General features: G+C 39.3%; 2 protein-coding genes across 5 annotated transcripts; one reads left to right on the top strand and one right to left on the bottom strand.

The window, feature by feature from the left end:
• Positions 1 to 200: 200 nt before the first annotated feature.
• slc38a10 (solute carrier family 38 member 10) lies at positions 201 to 21862 on the top strand. 3 transcript variants are annotated; one of them, XM_041973582.1, is made up of 18 exons: positions 201 to 423; positions 610 to 855; positions 2931 to 3048; positions 3420 to 3465; positions 3697 to 3790; positions 4005 to 4148; positions 8062 to 8186; positions 11994 to 12096; positions 12426 to 12608; positions 13630 to 13741; positions 14935 to 15041; positions 15128 to 15284; positions 16731 to 16883; positions 16954 to 17412; positions 17507 to 17593; positions 18314 to 18334; positions 18698 to 18838; positions 19617 to 21862. In XM_041973582.1, the coding sequence occupies exons 2-18, from the start codon at positions 766 to 768 to the stop codon at positions 20906 to 20908; spliced, it is 3432 nt and encodes a 1143-aa protein (XP_041829516.1). In that variant the 5' UTR covers positions 201 to 423; positions 610 to 765; the 3' UTR covers positions 20909 to 21862. The 3 variants fall into 3 exon arrangements, with proteins under 3 accessions (XP_041829516.1, XP_041829515.1, XP_041829517.1); XM_041973581.1 differs by lacking the exon at positions 8062 to 8186 and adding an exon at positions 7209 to 7333; XM_041973583.1 differs by lacking the exons at positions 8062 to 8186; positions 18314 to 18334 and adding an exon at positions 7209 to 7333 and having other exon boundaries at positions 202 to 423.
• ndufaf8 (NADH:ubiquinone oxidoreductase complex assembly factor 8) lies at positions 21584 to 22565 on the bottom strand. Of its 2 annotated transcripts, XM_041973605.1 has the most exons (4): positions 22490 to 22565; positions 22287 to 22417; positions 22072 to 22182; positions 21584 to 21989 (listed from the first exon to the last, which is right to left on the bottom strand). In XM_041973605.1, exons 2-4 carry the CDS (start codon positions 22365 to 22367, stop codon positions 21969 to 21971), a joined length of 213 nt encoding a protein of 70 aa, XP_041829539.1. In that variant the 5' UTR covers positions 22368 to 22417; positions 22490 to 22565; the 3' UTR covers positions 21584 to 21968. The 2 variants fall into 2 exon arrangements, with proteins under 2 accessions (XP_041829539.1, XP_041829538.1); XM_041973604.1 differs by having other exon boundaries at positions 22287 to 22561.
• Between the last annotated feature and the right edge of the window lie 154 nt (positions 22566 to 22719).

Raw genomic sequence — 22719 nt, 5'->3', positions numbered from 1 at the left:
TCATTTGCCATACCATTACATTTACTTCCCAGTACAACGATTTGCATAAATGAAACAGAAAATTGCAACGACAATGTAGTTTGGGGGGTGGGGGGACTATTTTACCTTCCAGCCGACAAACGCACCAAATATAAATCTACTATGTGACCACTAGTGGGCGCTAAAGTATTTCACCTGTCATGACAACAGCAGTCTGTGTTGTCTTCGCTCGTCTCCTCGACTGTAATTTCTTCTTCCTGGATACGCGTTCAGGACAAAAAAGACAGCTTGGATTTGTTATTGTTACTATTTTACAGAGTTTTAATTTACCTGAAGGTTATAAATATAGGAAGAATATACTTTTCAACGTGTAATGATTAAGGTCTCCTCGAAAATATCGATGATAACGTAAACAGGAAAGCGAGGTTGAGGGCGGAGAGTAAGGTAGGTTTTTGAAACTATCAACAGGTAAACGCTGTTAGCTTTCTAGCTAATAACTGGGATCTTTATTATCTGTTTGTTGGTCATTTTCACATTTACGTTAAGTAATTGTTTGTCATTAGGCATCTTGTAGAAAGAAAGAAACGTCAGGCGATAATATGTCAGATCTGGTTGTCTGTTTCTTCACAGAGCGCCACGTCATTGATAGACGGAGTCAGAAAAACCCACCGAGTTCCTGCTGGGAACCAGAGATTACTGTTACACATCTGAAGTGCCGCGATCTCCATCTGGTTTGACTATTTATTTATTTCAACCTAAGGGAGAGGCGTTACTTAGTGGTTCAAAATGACATCGTCCAATTGGGGCCTAATCATGAACGTGGTGAACAGCATCGTTGGAGTCAGTGTGCTCACCATGCCTTTCTGCTTCAAACAGGTGGGCACACGAGGGGCAACGGCAAAAATCTCCCCACAACTACTAACGTGTTTGTCTAGATGTTGATCAGTTTAATAGCTTGGCATTATTGGGACTTTTAGTTAGGAAAAATGTTAGTTTGGAAATTAGCTAAGCTTGCATCAGTACAGTAATATACTTTTTGTGCTTTAAATTGCAGCACAAAAGCAAAGAAAATGGTGGTCGATCGATTTTTTTTTTCTTCCTTTTTTGTAATAAAACTTCATGCCAATAAATCTTTTACTGCTGGGAAGCCTGTTTATTTACTTTGTTTTAAGTGGTGTCACATTTGTAGGGAAAATGCACGTGTGGGGTGAGCAGCAGAGTTTGGTATTTGGGCTGTGCACAAAATGTTGCCATATCTTCTCTGTCAATGTGGGATTAATCAGAGACTTCCTCCAGAGTTTGAGACTACAGAGGGTGGAATGGCATACCTGCAGTCCTGACCTCACTCCCATTGAACATTTGTGGGATCAACATGGGCATGCTGGACATGTCAGAGTGACCAAGGTAACCACACTGGTTGAAGTATGAGATGCTTTCCTGCAGCAGTGTGTGACCAGCAAGAGGAAGAGGTGCCATTCTGGTGTGGCTGTGTATGGTTCTGCCACATGGTACTGAGGCCTCTGTTAAGTTCATAAATTGTTAAATTGCCAATATGTCATGATTCTTCAGACGTCAATCATCAAATCCAATAAACAACACCAAATGTGAGTAAGTTGCAAAATCAGCTGTTTTGCATTGGCAGAGAAGATATGGCAAATTTTTACATGAGTGCAACTCTCATATTAAACTCTGTTGCTCATCCCACACGTACATTTACCCTTCAAATGTGGCACCATTTAAAAGGGAATTAAATAGACTTTTCAATAGTATAATAATTTACTGCCAAGATGCATCGTTGTAACAAAGAAACACAAATTCCCTTACTTTTTTATTCTACTTAAGTCTTCTTTACTTTTGTAATATTTATACATCTTTTAATTAGGCACTGCATAGGTAGCTTTTCAAACCCTTTAAAAAACAATTTATATAAGTGTGTTTAATTATAAAGATGCTTTCTTAAGATGTTAGAGTTTTTATAGTTTTGGTTTTGTACAATTGCTTTTAAAATGACTAATTATTACTCATTATTAAACAACATAATAATGTCAACTACAGCATCTTTCCATTACAGCCTGGAGCTGGTTACTGATCAGTCTTTCATTGGACCCTTGTGTATTTTGTATACTCAGCTAAAGAAGGATATCAAGACCAATTTTTGGATGGAAGTGATACTTCGTTTTTGGCAACTTCCTCATAACATCAGTGAATTATTATTAGATTTTTTAAAATAATATATATATATATATATATATATATATATATATATATATATATATATATATATATATATATATGAAAATACCTTTAGTGAAAGTCAGTCTTTTTTTTATGAGGCCTTTTGAATTTTCATTGTGGACAAAAGAAGTTTTAAATATCTTTTGCCAAAATACTGTAATATCTCTCTGTATTTAAAGACAGAGAATGGTACAGAGTTCAGATTTTTGCCATCTCAGTATGTTTTCATAAGCTCCATTAAGCATTTTTTTAAACATTTCCTACAACATTCTGTGTTTGCTGTGAAGGCAATATGAACTAGGGGGTTAAAATTAACTTTTTAAAATGAGCTGCTCGACAACCAAATTTATTATTCCCCTTTGGGGATTCATAAAATCTGTCGGTTGGTCATTACTAGTACTCACATGCAACTGATTGTGATTCACATATGTATTGCAGTTAATCAGTGATTGTATAATTAGACATAATTAACTGTAAATTCATATAATTTTGTCATCTGTTAAAAATATTTAAAAATGAAGGATGTTTGAATTTAAATGTTGTTTTTTTAAGTGTGCCAACTTCAACAGCACTAGTTATTCCTTTAAAAATAAATTCATTAAATGGCTTTGTTTTTTTTTAATATGTTGACTTTTTCGTTTTCATACTATTAACATATTTTAGCATCATATCTGGACATGGTGTGATGAATGTTGGCTCTCCTGCTCCCCTCACAGTGTGGTATTGTCCTGGGAACTCTGTTGCTGTTTTTCTGTTCGTGGATGACCCACAAGTCTTGCTTGTTCCTGGTCCACACAGCCAGCAACACCAAACGAAGGACCTATGCTGGACTCGGTATAAATAAATGGCTTCTTATTTTATTTGTCGGAAGTGAAAATGTAATGCAGAGTGTAATTTTTGGCAACACTGACTTCCTGTTTTAGAAAGAAGTTTGCACTGTGATCAAACAGACAGATGAAATGGCAGTAACTACACAGACCTGCACTTTATTTTTACCAAATGCAACCTGTAATTAAAATAATAATCATGAATCTGTCTGATGTTTAGCTGTAGCTATTACATTGGTGTCCACACAGTGAATCACGAATTGCTATTGAAATAAGAGGTGCATATTTATATAAGTTTGATCCTAGCTGTTATCAAAACAGACTATTTTTAGGTCACTGGTGTGTGACTGGTTACTGATTTTACTTTCCTCTCTGCAGCCTTTCATGCTTACGGGAAACCAGGAAAAACACTGGTTGAGACAAGGTAGGTTTTAATCAGTCATTCACAACACACCTTATGGTCTCTACTGACTACATGCTCAATATTTTCTGCAAAGAAGGAGTCCAGATATATAAACACTGGAACATTTAAAGGCTTTTTCTTTCTTTTGGTCTCCTTTGTAGATAGAAAGATGTCGGTTAAAAGAAAAACGTTATGGTTTTAGGGACATATCTGTTAAACACAGGTGATAGCTGTGTGTCTCTGTCTTTGCAGCATGATTGGTTTGATGTTGGGGACCTGTATTGCCTTCTATGTTGTCATTGCTGATTTGGGCTCAAACTTCTTTGCACAGCTGTTGGGTTTACAGGTTTGTGATCAATATTTGTTTTACATTTCTAAAACAGCACATTTGCTAACAGTATTGTTATCAAGATATGTTTTTACTTCTCCTGTTTTATTTGATTTTGCTCATACATTATAAAAAATAGCTAAACCCTGTAGCAAGTATCAAACTGCTAGAGTCTCTGAACTATAGCACTATTATGAGAAGTGGATGTAACAACTTGTTGTGTTCTGTGAAGGTGACAGGCAGTTTTCGTGTGCTGTTGCTGATCGCCGTGTCTCTGTTCATCGTACTCCCTCTAAGCCTGCAGAGGAACATGATGTCTTCTCTCCAGTCTTTCTCAGCCATGGCTCTCATCTTCTACACCCTCTTCATGTTCACAGTAAGCCCCCGTCACACAGACCGCAACACTCTGCACAATGCATCTGAGTAGGCTGTGAGAGAGATTTCTACTACTCTAATATTACCAAAAATATAAAATTTATATATCATATTGTCTATATAATTATACAGAAAAAACAGTAAAGCTGGAATATCAAAGTTCTGGCATGCACCAGCAAAGATGAATTTAATCTGAGATTTGTTCTAATATATCATCTGTTGGCTGCTTAGGAACCAGGTTTTTGGGCAAACCAGGCCCCTATCCACCCTCGCCAGACACAAGCTTACAAGGAGATGCATAATATTGGAGCTATCATGCATAACTGCGATGAAGGGCAGAAAGCAGGATGTTTATTGAGCGGTCTTTAGTGAGTAAGTTAAAGTGATGCCAGACAATTGTTGTCTATTTGACTGTTCCAATCGACAAGCCGAGAAGTCACCCAAACCCATGAAGAATTACCAATGAGCATCCTGGATTTGTGAGATCGCTCACACAAAATGGAAGGTGATGCCCTGGCACCGGGTATGCAGAGCTAACTTTGTGTCCAGTTGGCTGTGTGATGACACCAAAGACGTCAACTGTTACCCGTCTATGGACATGAAGGGGAAGCTGAAAGACAGCGGCAGAAAGTTCATTGCCATTAAATTGTAAAGCTTGGCACTGATGCCCACAGTGTTCCCTGCATTTCAGTGAAAACATCACTGACCTACTTATTCAATAATTCATTAGGTCTACAATTGAATGAATCAGATATATGACATATTTGTCCATGTAAACGTAGCTAATGATTACTTCGTTTAAATGTAGAGTAAATGTATTTATTAAAATAGTAGGTCAGTGATGTTTCCACTGAAATGCAGTAAACATTGTGGGCGCTGGTGCGTACCTTGACAATGCCATAGTAATTGACTAATGCCCCCTCAACTCCCTCTTCATGTCCACAGACAGACAATAGTCCATGTCTTTGCTGTCATCAGACAGTCAACTGGAGACAAAGTGTGTCTCTGCTGCATACCTGGTCCAGTCTGCCCAGATGACTATACAAATCCAGGCTGCTAGCTGGTGTTTCTTCACAGGAAACCGGTGAAAACTTTTCCCTGTTCACAGTCAAATATACAACAACTGTCTAGAATCACTCTAATTTCCTTGGTAAAGACGAACACAGTCTATTTCGCTTAAAAGTTTAGCTTTCTGCCCCTCATACAGAGAAAGGAGTCTGTTCTGTAAATTTCTTAGAAAAAGTTGATTATTTAGCTAATGCCAGTTTACAAAGGCAGGAGACACACTTTCTCAAGGTTAATCTTGAGGTAGTTTAGTTTAATACAGAATACAAACTAAACAGAGGTTTTAATTTACGTTTTAATAATTTTAAACCAGTTTAAATTCATCTTTGAAGGTGCAACCTTCAAACAGATTTTGTGGAAATTTAATGAAATTGTTTTTGCACAGCTACACTATCAGCATATTTAATGTTGAATATGTTCAATTTCCACTTCTTGTTGACGTTCTTTTTAAAGCATTTTTATTTTACTTGTAAGTTATGTGTTTGGAGTTTAGACATACAATACCCATCAAAAGTGTGGACACACCTACATGTTCAAATTTAATAGCCCAAACATTTGGCTAGTGCTATATGTAACAGATTAATGTATAACCTGCAGGACAGCATTGGCATCTGTTAACGTCTTGTTTGGACAAGTATTTTTTTATGTGTGGGTTATGTGTTAATTCTTACTTAGTTGTTTGTGGTACTAAACTATGTTTCCTTAGTAACACATTGTCTTGTTCCTTTTTAAAAGAGCAAATTCACACTAAATCATTTTGGACAGAAAACAGCTGCTACGCTGCTCCTGATGGACTAAAACAGGTTTATTTCTGTGAAAACACCAATTGGAAATGGCCACTAGAGACATTTTAATTGCTGTAAGTGCCAAGTAAATTAAGCTTTAAGTTCAGACTGTCAGTTCCAATTAAGAAAAAAAAGGAGGGAGAATCTTTTTACTTAGTTGTTCTTAAAAAAAGCAGATAAATAGTGGTATATCTGATTAAAACATGTCATTATCTGTGGTTTTTATATATATGTATATGTGTCTGTTTATAGCGGGTGTGTCCCCCACATGACAAACATATATAATGGCTCCTGCCACTAGTCCTGACATGGGGGTATAATAAATTAATATAATCTGACAGTCTCAACATAGATCTTTGTGACCTACCAAGGAATTTGTGGAGTACAGTCATTCACATCTGCTTAGAAATCGATTTTCCTGATATTCATGTGTAACGCTTTGGTATTGTGAGAAAGCCTGAAACCCAATATAAGTCTGGTATTTGAAAGATAGATTTTTCAGCAAAATTAAGGTGACAAAGACCCCAATTAGAATTCTGGTTTTATATGAGCAAGATCATACTAACAGTTTTTGTTTTATATACTTTTATAACCATAGCATGGATTAAATTAGAGTATAGATTCCACAATACAGCCCATGTTAAATGTGAGTCATAAGTCAGTTCTGGGGGGTATAATTTTTGTCTCTATTGTAGTTTCTAGTCACAACTGATGCAACATACTCAAAAGTTCAAATCCTGAGAGGGCTGAGCAGCATTTTTCTGCCTCATTTGATTTAGCTTATTTACTCTTTGAGTGTGCACACAGAATTTGTGTGTTTAGCTCTGTTTTTACAGAGTGGCAGTGCTGCTTCCACAGTCTTCAACCGCTGTTTTTATCCTGTCTGTTTCATATAATATGTAGTTGTGTAGCATGCTGATAACCTAGAGCAGTGGTGTGGTGTGTCCAGCTTTAGATCCAGGTCTGGCCTGGCCCAGCCCAAACCAGCTAACCCTCTAACAGTGATATATCTCCTTCCCTCCCTCCTTTCATCCTTACCTTAATTGATCCCCTCTCTCCTTTCTCATCATTGTAACTTTTCTTGTTCTTTTTCCTCTCTTGTTCTTCTGCCCTTTTCACTCTCCTTTGCCACCCTTTCTCACCCCCTGCACCCTACGTGTGTTCACCTCCCTTCCTCCCTCCCCGCCACATTTCTGCTTCCGATGCTGTAGATAGTGTTGTCATCTCTGCGCTACGGCATAATCTCAGGCTCCTGGGTAGAGCGGGTTCACCTGTGGCGCTTCAAAGGCATCATTCAGTGCCTGCCCATTATCGCCACAACCTTCTGCTGTCACCCGTAAGTAAACCATGGAAACCAACCCCCCAAAATTGCAGCACTGTAAAGGCAGTGGGGGAGGGGTTGCGAAGAAAGAAGCCCAGTGTCTCCCTGCAACTATGCTCCCTACAAACCTCTTCCAACTTACCTGAATCGTCTGCCAACTCCTCTCCCACTGATCCCCATTTTTCACATTTATCTCTGGTTTGGTTTGAGCTGTTTGAGCTCTGTGGCTGTGTGTGTCTTTGGTGGCAGTAGTATAAGGCAGAGGGGTATAACATAGTGAAATGAAAGTTTAATCTTTGCTGTCCTCCAACCAGTGCTCCACACCCAAAGTGGGCAGCCTGGGTCTGTGTGTGGCAGGCTGGAGTGTTGTAGATTTTTCACGCAGCAAAAGGAGCAAGACATAGGAAACACATGCTGGTGAAAAACCTGTGAGGTTGTCTAAATAACTCCTAAACCTCGTATCTTTTGTCAGATTTACAATTTTACTTTTATCCATTTTTTTTTCACCTTTATTGCTCAGTTTTTTATTTTTCCAGCTAAACAGGTTTTTTGTCCAGTATGGGGTTTCTTGTCATTTCCCGCTTTTTGTTTTCTCTGATTTTTCTCTCACTCATTACTTTCATTTCCTGTCTGTGAGCCGGAAGTATGGGAGCAGGTACACTCCCCTCTTCATGTTCTCCCCTCACTTATCTTCATTTGGTTTGGGCTGTAACCCCGACCCCTCCCCGACTCCTTCCCCTCAGATGGTGCTGTCCTCGTTCAAACATGGTCTGCTCAGCGCCTGGTGGCTAGGGCAGGTCAATGTGGTGCGCTGGGAGGGTGTGTTTCGCTGTCTCCCCATCTGTGGGATGGCCTTCGCCTGTCAGTCGTAAGTACTCTTCATGCCCTTCCACCCGCCCCGGATCATGTCATGAAAATAGGCTAAAGCTGAAGGCTAATTTAGGTTTAGAAAATCTGACTGTACTTCTTAAAGTATGTGTTGAGTAATTCATGAACCTTTCCACAAAGAGACATTATGAATATATTTCATTACTGCATGTAGAAATGGAGCAAACTTCACAATAAGTACATGTATACTTACAGCATTCCTTTAAGCCAGTGAACAGTTTGGGATTGGAGTTTGTCAGGTAAAGAGACTCTGATTTGATGAGGAGATGGGATGGTAAGGCATGCCTTGTTGCTAAGGGAAACTGCCTCTTATGCTCATGTGTTTTCCATCCACCTCTGCTATTCTAGTATTAACCTGAGACTTAAACTCCTTTTTATTTGCTCAAACCCTTGTTTTTTCTGCAGTGCTGACAATGAAACATAACCTAGCTATTAAGATGAAGGGATGTTAAAAAAAAAAAAACTCAAGCTCAAGTATTAAAAGTTGCTAAATACTTGCTACTTAAATGTGGACCTATAGATCAAATACTATCTTTGTACCTGGTTGAGTTTTACCACAGTGAGTGCAGAAATCACAGCTTTTCTGAGTCACTTCATCTATTCATTCCTTCACTTTCACCCCTCTGCATGCTCGATCACTGCCTTTTTTGTCCTGTCTTCTATGATTTAGTGCTTGCTCTGAGTTTGCTCTGGGTTGAGTGTGTTTTAGGCAACATGTAGTGTCAATTGGGATCTTGGTGGGTGAAGTTTTTATTTTTATTTAAATGCAGTGCCTGTGAAGGATGAAAGGTGTGTTACAAAGTGAGCGTTAGGGACCAGATGTTTGGGTGGTGGTCGGTGTATTGTTTTGTAAGAGTGTGGGTGAGGTAAACTCAACTTGTAATAAGTACTCAAAATCAAAAAAATCATGTTACCTAAAATGAAGAAAGTACACGCTTGTTGTGCTTGAATATGTGTGTTTTGTACGTCTGTCCTCACTAGTTGTGCTAAGTGATGTTTGGCAGGGTAATTTCTTGGCCTGTGGTCGGGCTGAGTAAGACAAGCACTCTATTAGGCGGCAGGCAGCTTAAGCCAAACCACTAATCAACACATTGGAATGCCGCCATCTTACAGACACACTGATGTATTCACAGGCTGATTAAACAGCTCTCAACACATTGGATTTTTATTACATTCATGAAATGTGTTTACTTTCATTTAAAACATTGCCTAACATCACCATTATGATGGAATGAGAGCTGGCCCTTCACATTACAGACAAACGTAGTAAAGTCACGGTGGGAGAGGGGAAAGGCTCTTCTGTGATGCTACTGCATCACAACTAAAGTAGAGGGGTACTGATTTCTAGAAGACACAGAGATCAAAGATTAAGCTTTTTTGTTGTATAAATATTTAAAGAAATAATAATAAAATGTTGAAAAGTAGGAACTTCTGCTAAAGTGTCAGAGCTTAATTTGGTATAAAAGGATGGATCCTATTTGCCTATTTGCCAGAAAGCCACGTAAGGCTTGATACAGTAAGAAATGTGGATTTTAAACTTTGTCCCAAAATGTATCGTCTGTAAGTAGTTGCTCTCTAAGAAGAAATAAAGCAACTGTCCACAGTGCATGTAGTCTGTTAGAGTAAAGCAAAGCATTTTCAGATAAATTCGTCATCATTTAGTTGTGGAGTTATAAAATGGTTTTAATCAAGAGAGGAGGAGGTAAAGATTTGAGTTCTGGAAGATCAAGAACACTGTCTTAGAATATTATTGAAAGATTCCTGAAAAGAAAAATCAAAATATCTAAAGAATTATTTGGAAAACTCTGGTGGGTTGATGCACTGTTTTGCACAGATTTGACCTAAATTGAAGAGCGATGAGAGAATAGTACCTCACAACACAACCTTCTAACAATCCTGATGGATTTTAGAAAAACATCTCTACCTGTTAAGGATGGCTTTTGTTGCAGTAAGTAGCACAAGCAACATGTCCCTCGTGCATGCAATTCAGCCTAGAATTGAACAGCACTAGAAGCCTTTTGCAAGGAAGTGCAGAAGAAAATCCTTCAAACAACTGAAAGAATTTATCCAGCTGCAACAAGCATTTAAAAGACATGGCTGATACAAAGAAATGTCCTCTTTAAGCCATACCTGGACATCAAGCCATCTTTTACACATGTGGCTATTGGTAGAAAAGAAATAGAGATGCAGAGTTTTACTTGCCACCGCAATCAATCTGCAATATATTTCAGCCCACCCATACACGTTTCCCTACTTTCACTTTGGAGACTTTCCCCATAATATTTCCTCTGTTTAAGTACAGAGGACATTAGCCTCAGAGTCGGGACTATTGAGTGACCATTATAAGCTTTAGCGCTGCACTAACAATATATAGTTTTATTTAACCTTGGCTATAAGATTTACTGGTTTGTGGATTAAACAAGCATCAAGGAATAGCATCATGGGACAGCTCTTGCTAATAAAACCAGTGTGTGAACGTGAGACAGGTAGAGAGAGAACAAGTGCCAGAGAAAGTTATTGCTCCTTGCTCCCCCCCTCATTTCTGCTCTGTGGCTCCCCCTTTGTATGAAAGAAAGGAGGTGAGCAAAAAGAGTCTGCCAAGAAAGTTTATAATGCTCTAAAACCTGTCAGGCGCACATTGTTATATATAAGGGCTGTAAATTTGCTGGTTAATGTGCCGATAGACCCCTCCGCACGCCCACTCTCTTGCAGCTCAGAACAGGAAATGATGGTGGGAGACAGACACCTGGCCTAGCAGGCAGACAGGTAATCGCAAGTTAAGCCTCAGCCAGCCTTCACTACTGCCACCCTTTCTGTGTCACACGTGTACTATAAGCCCACACACTGGTAATGTTTCACACACACATCACCCCCACTGCCGTTACATTTCATGCAAATGCTGTCACACACACAAATTTGCTATATGTTTTATTTGAATTTAAACTACAATAAGCCTCGATCTACAGTTTTAGGGAACTTATTTTTGCAATCTATAATATAAAATTAGGGGTTTTCAAAATGCCAGACAGTGGGGCTTCCTTCAGGAAGAAAAAGTCTAATAATACATTCATTAGTTATACACTACCAGTCAAAAGTTTGAATGCACCTACCCTTTAAATCTAATGGGAGAATGTGTATATCTGGGGGGGAGGATGGCAAAACTGCAAAAATCTCTCTCAAGAAACATGTACATCTTAGTCTCTTCAGCCAAAACACAGACATGTTTCTTCACATTGATGATTCTTTCAAACTATTTGCAGCCTCCTGAGGTACTCTACATCCCATGTTGAAAACCTCTGATCAAAGCTATCGATATGTTAATAAGTGAAAGAGACAGTGAAGTGATAACGTAGACTCTAAAGTAGAGCATCGTGAAGACAAGGTTATATTTCCCCTTCAAATATAAAAATAATGAAATGTAGATGATCTTAGGCACCAAGTTACTGACTAGTTTTCAAATTTCCTATTTGCCAAAGTTGTTAGAGAACAGCAGATAGGTATCCTTAGAGTTGATGATGAGTCAAACAGGCTACAGTAGATGATAGACATTGTAACGGGTTTTTTTTTTTTCTTTATGATGGCAGCACAATGTTAAAATTTTAAAGGAAGAATAAGAAATCAGCATTTTCAGTTTGGTATTAACCGACTGACTAAAGGGGACTAGTGAAAGTGTTTTGTAGCTGTTTGTGAGAACAGAAGCACATAACTGTACTAGTTTAGTTTTCTGACATGCAGCATGCCTTGTGTATTTATTTATTTTATTCTTTGGACTGCACGTCTCATACAGGCAGGTGCTGCCGACTTACGACAGCCTCGATGAGCCGTCAGTGAAACGCATGAGCACCATCTTCACCTCAGCTCTCAATGTGGTCACCATCTTCTATATCACTGTGAGTGGAGCTGCACGTCTACACACAGACAAACACACACATACCACGCTGTACGCAACATTAGACTTGACACTGAGTTTGCTTGTGCTTATATTTTTCAACAAGTTTTCTCAGATAAAACCTAAAGAGTGGAGAAATTGAATGTTGTTGCTTTATAGCATCCGTGACAAAACTGGTGTTTTCGTGTGGCATTGATTATTTTTCATCAGATGTTGTGAGCCATTTAATTTAAGAAAAAACATACCATCATTATATTCAGTCCTCTCTTTTTGGCTTTTTTCACAACGTAGTGTATTCTCTCTCTCTCTCTCTCTCTCTCTGTTAACTAGGTGGGCTTCTTTGGCTATGTCAGCTTCACAGAAAACATTGCAGGCAACGTGCTAATGAACTTTCCATCCAACCTGGTGACAGAAATGATCCGAGTGGGCTTTATGATGTCTGTGGCTGTCGGTTTTCCTATGATGATTTTGCCCTGCCGCCAGGCTATCAACACCTTGCTTTTTGAGCAACAGGTTAGCTCAAAACAGCTAAAACATTTCCTGAGTTTGGTGTGCATACAGTGCTAGGACTGTTTACTTATTTGCATTAGAGAAGTCTTTATGTTTGTTTATATGGTCAGAAACAGAATTGTAAATACTGTAGTTCCTGTATCCAAATCATGCTGATAGAAGAGCGACGACAGTATGATGACAGACACAAACTTTTCCTGTAATAACAAATTACATCCAAATCCTAATTTATTTTATTTAATTTTTCTTCAGGGATTAATAAAGCAATTTTTTTTGTTAAATTTTTATTTAAAAGTACCTGTTGTTGTTATTGTTATAGTAACAGGCACTCTTGTAGTGAGAGAAGTGTATTATTAATCAGAAGTGCTGCTTTCATTCTTTCAAAGCAGCCCCTTTTCTTTTAACCCTGTTTTACTATATTGTATTAATAGTTTTATTTAAGAGAAATGTTACAAGTGCTTCTTCTCCATCTGCCAAATACAAACACTGAGTTAGAGAAAAGGTGAAATGAAGCAAACCAAAGTTTGCTTACACCCTTGTGATCATTTTGTTCTCCCTCCTCTTTGCACTTTGAAGCTAAATCTCTAAGTAGAAGTTCAAATAATGGTCTGTTTCAATATTATTTTTTATAATAATCTCATGCTTCACTAATGCTTCTTAAACCTGTGTGTAGGCTATATGCTGTATATGCTCAGTAAGTGAACCAAGATTACCAAAATGTAACAACATTAGATACATACAGTAGTCTGTTTTGTTGGAGCTTATTGATCCTCCATGTAAATACAGGATGTCAGTATCCATCCAAGCCTGCGTTCCAGTGTAACAGTTATAAAAACAGATTCATATTCTGTTTAAACAGCCTTGAAAACACATGCTGTCCTGCCTAAAGTTGACTTATCTATTGAATGTTAAATTAGAATTGGTCCTGTCACAACACAAGTCTTCAAATTAGTTTAACTCAACAGTGGAATTTCTTTCTTTCTTTGTCTTTTCTCACATCCCTCTCCCTGCTTCTGCCTTACAGCAGAAAGATGGGACATTTGCTGCTGGAGGTTACATGCCTCCTCTGCGCTTCAAGATGATCACCCTCTGCATTGTTTTTGGCACCATGCTGGGAGGCATTCTCATCCCCAATGGTACATCCTGTGTGAGTGTGTGTGAGAATGACTGGGCACAGACTGAATGGACTAAAATTTTATATGTGTGCCAATGTGTGTAGCTTACTGGAGCTGCACACACACGGTCTTTAAAGTGCATGTGTTCCTTTATGTGGGTGTGGTGGCTGGGGAGCTTTACAATGTGTGTGAATGTGACTTTACGAGTCAGTGACTGTCACACTCTAACACAGTCCTTAAATCAGGCCCCTAACTTTTATCTCCTTTTAGATGGGCTGACAGGTAGATAGGGCTATTATTCACCCAGACTCACTCTCTCTCTCTTTCCCTCTCTCTCACACACACACACACATCGTTCACGCCAACACAAGTCTGAGCACACACCATTATTGGCTCATTGTCAGGTTCTTTAAGTTGGCATCCTTCTCACAAACTGCTCCAAAATTGTGGAGATGTAAAGGTTAACATTAGTTTATGTTTTATTAATTCTTCTTAGTCTGTTGTCATTTGTTAAATGTTTGACTGGGTGAACACAAGCACACACACACACACACACACACACACATGCATGCACACATATAAAGTGGGTTTGGTTGGGTCTTTGTGTATCTAATCAGACTAATAGACTGTAGAGAAAGGAAGTGAGCACCCCAGGGAGAAAGGACATTAAATCTGAGAGGAACAATATGTTGTCCGTCCTCTGGATGAACGATGGGTTTCCGGGCCCGATGCCCAGCAGGCCTGTCCACAGAGGGATGGGTGGGGCCAGGATTCACTGCCAGGAGTGGTGTGCCACGAATGGAGCTGGCTGTGAATGGCAGAGACTGGAATGAATGTAACGAGCAATAAAAAGCTTAGATCTGGATTTTTTTTAACTCAGCTGGCTTAATGTTTAGATCTGTTTAGTCAAGTCTGCGTCATGTTACAATAACTGGAGAGGCAGAACCTGGATTTACTTTTTCACTAATTAACCTTTACGTTTATATCCCTTAACTCCCGTTTGCAGCGGTTTCTTCGTTAGTTTTAGTCAACTATTTAAACTGTTTTTGCACAATTTAGCCTTAAACTAACCCTCTTTTACTAGCTTTTTCATCTACATATCTAATCTTGTTTGATCATTGCTTAAACAGTTTATTTATTCCTACAAATATACCATGACACGTGCTGGAGTAAATGTACCTCTAGTCTGGAGTCACTGTGCTTTCTCTCATCAGTGGAGACTATCTTGGGTCTGACTGGAGCCACCATGGGCAGCCTCATATGCTTCATATGCCCTGCTCTCATATATAGAAAGATCCAGAAGAATGAGATCATCTCTCAGGTGATGAAGACTACCACTGTCCTTATTTTTAAGTAAATGTGTTTCGTCACCATTTCTGAGCTGTTGTATGTGTCTGTGTACTGTAGCTGGTGCTTTTTGTTGGCCTGGGAATCCTGCTGATCAGCACCTTTACCACCCTCTCAATCTCGGCCAGTGGCCCCAGCTACAAGGTCCAAGTTGCTCCTCCTCCCCCAGCACCAGGCAGAAACAACCCGATGCTACAAGACCTCGGTGAACTGCATGGTAAAGATCATGACTTCCTCTAATGGCTGGCAGACACTTACCCAGTTGATGGACTGTAAATGAAAGTGGTTTACTAATGAGCCATGGAAACATATACCTCAGCCGAGGTTGTCTGTAGTGTGTGAGATTGGACAGCAGTGCTGCATATAATCATTTCATGTAAAATGCATCAGCGATACAAGAGACATGTTTATTTCTTGTTTTATTTTCAAAGTCACAGACTGTCACGGCACCCTAAACAAGCAGTGTAAAGAGAAAGAGAACCTGAAGCAAAGGGCCAGTGAGGCTAAAACAAAAGCACAAAGCCACAGCAGAAGAAAGGGTTACTGTTATCTCTCTCAGAAGAAAAGATGGAGACAGACAGAGTGACTGATAGACAGACAGGCAGGGTGAGGAGATAACCTCTTGATAATATCTGAAAGCAGTGCTGTGTGCTTGACATTGATGAGGCAAGATTGATGTCCTTCAAACTCCAGCAATTTCTCTCTACCCTTTTGCCTCTGTTCATTTCTCCTGCCACCCCCTCCTCCCCCTTAAAATACATTGTCTTCATCCTCTTCTCCCGCTTGTATCTCCAGTGGCAGCTATAAAATGTCTACAAGCTGTGGCTATATAAAGGAGTAGGGAGAGATGAGTTTGGGGAAAATTTAAACAAATGGAGATGGGACTTGGAGGAAATCTTTAGAGTTAATGTTCACAGTCTTTTTTTTTATGAAACACGAAATGTATGCAGCTGACAGTTCATTCTCTCCTTTCGCTGTCTTTTCCTCTTCTTAAACCAAGGTTTCTTTTTCTTTCTGCACACTGACATCAGGAAACTCCAGCTTTCGTGCTTCTGAATTTTTTTCTTACCATTATTGCTCCAGATGGGCCAAACTCTGCACCTGTTTCCTGTTCTTCTGTTTTAGTTTTAATTTATCTTCCTTTCTCCTCTTTTTAACTGTAGTATTACTAATCCTGTCACTAATGGCATTTGCTGCCACCTAGTGGATCTTTTTCATCAGAAATCAAAAGCCTGAAAAAAAACAAAGCTGGTCAGCGTGCAGTTGTAGTGAATTTCTTTTAATGCAAGCAGCTCATGTGTGAAAAAAAACTGTGCATTTCAGGGCTAACTATGAATATTATGCAAAACCAATGTAAAGTAACGTCACTCTCCCCACACGAGGAATAGAAGTTGTAAGAAATGAGGCAGAACATTTATATCTTGGTAACTTAGGTGACATAATGTGTCATGTCTTTTTGACTGTTACTGTAATGATGTAATAATATTAATCAGCAACAGTACTTAACATGAGTAAAACATATCCAAGTGATAAACCAAGATTGACTAAATTAGTTCTATAAAAAGGAATCCAAATTAGAAAATGGAAAATGTGTAATCATAGCTAGGCAAAAAAAACATTTTTTTTTTTTTTTTTTTGAAGATTGTGTTTTGTTGATATGCAGACAAATCCCCAGTCAAGAACCCAGCGGAGATACAAAAGCCAAATCTTCCCCCTGTGGTGGCAAACCAGGCTGAGCCACCCCAGATCAAAGTACCGGTTGAAATACCTGAAAGGAAGAAGGAGGAAGTGGTGCAGTTGGACCGTCCTGACGCCGGTAAGGAAACTAAATCATAACAGTGAAGTGATCGTGAGCTGTGTCGATTCAATGTTTTCTGATCACCCAGGTGTTGCAGTGCCAGAGGGAGAAGCCCATCGCCATGAACCTCCTGTACCTCACGATGAAGTCAAAGTAGACTCAAGAAAGAACAAGGCAGAGCTGGAGAATGACAAGAAGCAGGCCATCCTTCCTGCAGGAGGTGTCCAAGAAAAGCCCAAAATAGCTGAGGAGCAAGGTCCCGCTCCAAATGTAGATGCTCGAAAAGATGACAAGGGGGATGAGAAACATGCAGAAGTTGCTGTGAGGAAGGAGGAAGTGGACCAGGGTGGAAAGGGCTTGTCAAATGAGGTGCTAGAGAAGCCTGTTGCAGAAGAAGGCCAAAAGCAGGATGAAGCTCTACTGAAGGACAAGGACAAGCTCAATCCTGTTAAGGATCATCTTGCAGGGAATGCAGCAGTAGTGGCCAATCAAGCTGTGGTTGCACAAATTGATAACGTGGGCAAACCTAAGGATGCTGCAGGGAAAGGTGAATGTTTAAAACTTGTTTAAAGCAACATTGTGGATGATGACACCTTTAGAAAAGTGCAACACTGAGCTAGTGATATCTGGTGATATTTCAGCTCCACTTCCTGAAGGAGAGCGTCATCCCGTGGCAGTCGACGTTCCAGCTGCAGACAGCAAAGATGCAGCCGATGAGAAGATGGACGGTAAGTGGCTTGGAAACCAATCATTTAAGTCGATTATTAAAAAGCTTCAAGTCACTGATGTGATAGCAATCAAATCCTGTAACTTGCTATGGAAAACTAATCATATCCATGCTTAAAAATTAGCAGATATTAATCTTTGGAAATTTTTATTTTTGTTCAGCTTATACCTTCATGTATATTTAATACCAGCAAACACATTTTCTGTTTAGCTTGCTTTATCTGGAATACTGCCCTCTATTTCCATCTTTCTGCAGCTGTATTAAAAAGTACTTCTTATAGTAGGAATTTAAATACAAAGATTCAAACAAGTTGTGGAAAAAATTCCAAGAATGATTAGATTTCAGTATTTAATTTAGAATAACCTAATCAAATTTCAATAGTGTCAATTATTATTATTCAGAAGCTTTTTTTAACTATTAATTGGGCTTATTATGGCAGTTTATAAAGGGTGTGTGACTATGGTTTGCTTTGTAACTTTTAAGGCCACTTCTTTCCCTCATCTCACTTTGCTTGTTTTATCTTTATCTCATCTCAGTGATCTGTTCTTCCTTATTAAGGCTTTTTTTTTAAAGACTACTACTCCCCGACTCCCGATGCACTAAGCAGTCTTGTTTGGCTTGTTGACTTCCATACTGTGTTGTTTACTTTTGCCCTTTCTGTCTTCTCCATCTTCCCTCCTTTGTTATTTTCTTCTCTGTCTCTGCTGGACTCGAATCACAGTGATAAAAAAGCTGGTTGCAGGTATGAATTCCATCTTGCCTTTTCTGTTCTTTATCATAATTACTTTCTAAAAACATTTCAATATTTTATGTAGCAGCCCATTATTATAGAAAAATTCCTGCACATGCAGTAATATAGTCATATTACTAATTTATTTATTACCTAATAACTTCCCAGTGTAAAAATACCCTTTTCATTTTGTTTCTTAATATAGTTTGTGTATGTTCACAGCTGCCTATACCAATTTAATTTTATGGCTACTGTTTAGAGATGTGTGTTACTTTTCTTTCACCTCTCACCCAGAACCCTCCTAGTCACTGCATTGTCTTCTAAACAGGTTATTTATTTCAATGGCTTTAATTGAATGTTCTTGTCTCCATGCAGAGGGCCAGCTTGACCATGCTGTGCTGCTGCAGGTGATCAAAGAGCAACAAGAGCAACAGAAGAGACTTCTTGACCAGCAGGAAAAATTATTGGCCGTCATAGAAGAACAACACAAGGAAATCCACCAGAAACAACCTGCTGGTGTGTATATACACAGCATTAGTCATTAGGCAAATTGTTTTCCTCATCAATGCCCTCGCCAAACACATACAATGCTCTGAATTATTTCAAAATGAGTATCATATAATGACAAATAATAGTTTAGGCCTTAAGCTCAAGAATATTGTGTGACCTACACAGCTGCCCTTCTTTTTAAAAACTTCCTTCCATTCAGGGAATCTGTCGCTTTCTAGATCAACCGTCTCTGAAGCAGCGTCTATAACCACTAAATGCTTTTCAATATTCAGTATGTTATCTTTCCTTACTGTAAACATCTGGTTTTAGAAGGTTCACAGTAGAAGGATATAGGTCCTGTGAAGTAAGAGGCCAAGTAATTTTTCAGTCACCTTTGAGGCTCTTGGTTCTCAGACAGTCAATGGAGTTCTTGGATGCATGTGATGAAGCACTGCATTACATAAAGATTGTGGTCTTTGTAAGTGCTGCAGACCTACCCTTGTTCCACTGTTAGAAGAAAGTATGTTGCACTAACTGGCAGCAGGTTTATAAATGGACCCTGAAAAGGTCCAGCAGGTAGTTAATTTAACCATTTCACCTGAGTTTTTGTTCTTGTTTTTTATTTAAAATAAAATATAGCATTTGATGATCATTCAGTGGTCTCATCTCACTTGTTTATTTTTTAAGAGACTTGTCTATTTTCTATCCTGGGTAATAATGCTACCTAAAAATACTATAAAAGTACCCTAATAGTTGAGCATATAATGTGCAGGTGTTAATTTATATATATATTTATAACTTAAAGGAGCTGCTGCTGATGGTGATATGGAGAAAGGAAACCTCCAGGCACATTTGGACGTGGTGGAAGGTGGAGCAGCAAAACTCAAGGAGTCTGGCCTGGCATCAGACCAGAAGGTAGCAGAAGCTGGAGTTCAACAGCCTGGAGGAGGTGAGGCTCCTGCTGTCGCCCAAAATCAGGCACCAGCTGGTGATAGTGGTGCCCATGTGAGAGCTGATAAAGTAGCTGTTGCAGCAGCTTACAAGGAGGATGACAAAGCTGCACCTGTAAGAGACTCCCATCAGCAAAGTGAGCTGGGCGCGAGGGGTGTGCCACTAGGAAAGCAAGGATCTGATGACCATCAGCTTATGGTTCAAAATGATCAGGCAGCAAACCTGAAAGATGATAAAAAAAGCCTTGATAGAGAAAAGAAGACATTGGAAAATCTTCAAAAAGAAAGACTGGAGCATGAAATTAAGGCAAAACTGGAGAAGGAAGAGCTTGAGAAGATTATAAAAGAAAGAATGGCTAAAGAAAAGGAGTTGGAGAAGGAAAGACTTGAGAAAGAAATGATAGAGAAAGAAGTGCAGGCAAGACTGGAAAAAGAGCAGCTGGAAAAGGATAGACAGGAGAAGCTCGCAATACAACAGCAATTAGAGGAGAGAGCTGAGAAGGAAAGGATAGAAAAAGAAGTTCAAGCGAGGGTGGAAAAAGAACGACTGGAAAGAGAAGCAAGAGAGAAGCTGGTCAGAGAACAAGTGCTAGAGGAGAAACTTGCACAGGAGAAAGCTGCTCAGGAGAAAGTCCAGCAGGAGCCACAGAAAGCAGAAAGTGAAGTAGTTGAGAAGGTGAAGAAAGAGCAGCAGGCGGAGGAAGCCCAGGAGAGGCTTGCCCAGCAGCAGCAAGTCATAGAAGCCAAATCTGCTGAAAAAGCTGCACATGGGGGTGAGGAAGCAGCTGGTGAGTCTTTGAAGAAAGGAGGTAGGGACCTCAAAGTAAACGCTGCGGCTCAGGCAGACTCCAGAGAAGAGGTCGTAGACGTTTCCATCAAAGCCTTGCCTCGCCTGCAGGGCTCCCATGAGAAGGTGAGGGACCAGGGAGACCCGGATTTAAAGCGGAGGCGTAGAGCGCTGGGACCCAGAGCAGCTCCAGCTCCCCTGGAGGACTCAGAGATGTCCAGGGGGGTTCCTGGGCTGGAGCCCCTACTGGAACTGGGGGGCTCGGACTTGCATGCCGCCTTGGAGCAGCAGTTGCTGGCTGGGGCAATGGTGCACTCACGGCAGATTAAACAGGCCTCAGAGGATGATGGAGCGAAATAACACACTTCGTACACACACATTCCTATATAATGGCTTGACAGCACAAGCTGTACACATGCAGAACCTTCTTTACTGTGGACCATGATTTATTTGGCTGCCTTACATTCTCTCTTGCCTTCTGAAATGTTACAGACCAAAACATTTTCTTGTTTGTTAAGACGGTGTACTCTAAAAATAACCCAAAGTGTTTAGTAAAGAGAAAGAATGTATGTAAATATTAACTTATTTTTATAATTAAATGAGAGAATTATTGAATTATGAGGTCATTGTTGAAGTGTAAAGATATCTATGCAAATTGTGTCTGTGGGGTTTATTGACTGGGCAAATGCTGTTTAATATTTGTATTTGTATTACTTAAATATTTCATTGAGCACCTAATGAAGTCTGCCTCTTAAATATATAATTTACCTTTTCATTTTCTGGTGTTAGGTTTGCGTGTGTGTTACTTTGGTGTAGATATTGTTAATATGTATATGAGCTGGGCTTTATTAGAATCTAAACTGATAACGTATCCAATGTAACGTGGGTGAATATACCTCAATTACTGTTGTTAAATCCTAATTTCAGTTGAAGGTAACTGAATTTAACTTCATGCTGGAGCTAGGAGGCGAACTGGACAGTGAAGCAGCTTCTGTGATTTAATGACTAGAATAATCATTCCAGCATCAGCTTTTTTGTTGTTGGTTCATAGGTGCCTTTTAATCCTTATGCTGCAGTACTTTGTGGTGTATTTGTGTTCCAAAATATCCCTTGTTTTAATCAGTTGTGGTAATAACATGTAAGGATGGTGGAACAAAAACCTGATTTTGTTTTTCGTTTCTTAGTAGCCAATCTCTTCAAATTAATCCGTTACCAGCTGAACATCTTGGACCTTTGCTTTCTACAAATGTTTTTTTCTATGTGCAATGTATTTCTGTACATCTTGGTGATAAGAATAAATAAGATCTACTACAATATTGACGTTTTTTTGTTTGCTATAAACGGATATAACTTTATTTTGTTCACTGTTACAGAATTACACAGTTTCAGTAGGAGATAGCAGCAGGGCATCAGTTGCTCTTCATTTGGCTCTTTTCTTGGCCTGTAAAATACCACAGAATAAATTATCAATCACAAGTTTCCCCATTAAAACTAATACAAGAAGCATAGATTTAATCCCTTACTGCATTTGTAAAGCAAGTCTTCAACGCTTCAAACTCTTTGGCACAGAGGTCCTTCTTTAGCTCCTGGCCGCCTGTTGTTGTAGCTGCTACACATTTTCCATATGCTGCTGCCTGGATCAGAGAGTGGATAGACAATTACTGGAAGGATGTCCACAGCACAATGACCTCCCTAAGACGTGACAGCATCCCGTAATTTTCCCTCTGCTGGTGCTTACCTCACTCGCACACTGTGCAAAAATTTCGGGAAAAAGTCTTATTTTCTCCCGGCTGCGACTCCACACATTTGATCCAGACATGGTGCTACCCAGGCACTAACAAATGTCCTTTGGGCAATTGAAAGGCCAAACTATAAAAAAGAAAAAGTCATTTCAACTAAAAATCTGTTATTTAGTTCGTTAAATGCATTAAAAAAAAACACCTTCATAAGACAAATGTATAAGAACTAGAAGTCGGGACAGTCATATAAACCATGGACAGCGCCATATTGATGACCCTGACACTAAGAAAGCATCCGGTATAATACTATACAGTATGATTCGCTCTTTTATCTGTCACTGAAATTATTGTAACCATGATTGGCTATTATTCGGCGTTCGGAGTTACGAGAACTCCAATAGACTTAAGAGGACACCCCTTGAAGTGTTCTAA

The sequence above is a fragment of the Melanotaenia boesemani genome, chromosome 21, assembly GCF_017639745.1.
Source record: "Melanotaenia boesemani isolate fMelBoe1 chromosome 21, fMelBoe1.pri, whole genome shotgun sequence".
NCBI classification, from domain to species: Eukaryota; Metazoa; Chordata; class Actinopteri; order Atheriniformes; family Melanotaeniidae; genus Melanotaenia; species Melanotaenia boesemani.
Note: the sequence above shows the minus strand (reverse complement) of the source record. Positions and strands in the feature narration are given on the sequence as shown.

Excerpts from the sequence above, each read along its gene's own strand:
- slc38a10 (XM_041973582.1), top strand. The coding sequence starts at position 766 with ATGACATCGTCCAATTGGGGCCTAATCATGAACGTGGTGAACAGCATC. Across the intron at positions 15,285-16,730 it reads AGACCTCGGTGAACTGCATG|ACAAATCCCCAGTCAAGAAC; the intron begins GTAAAGATCATG and ends GTTGATATGCAG. Across the intron at positions 18,335-18,697 it reads GATAAAAAAGCTGGTTGCAG|AGGGCCAGCTTGACCATGCT; the intron begins GTATGAATTCCA and ends GTCTCCATGCAG.
- ndufaf8 (XM_041973605.1), bottom strand. The coding sequence starts at position 22,367 with ATGTCTGGATCAAATGTGTGGAGTCGCAGCCGGGAGAAAATAAGACTT. Across the intron at positions 22,183-22,286 it reads TTGCACAGTGTGCGAGTGAG|GCAGCAGCATATGGAAAATG; the intron begins GTAAGCACCAGC and ends TCTCTGATCCAG. Across the intron at positions 21,990-22,071 it reads AGACTTGCTTTACAAATGCA|GCCAAGAAAAGAGCCAAATG; the intron begins GTAAGGGATTAA and ends GGTATTTTACAG.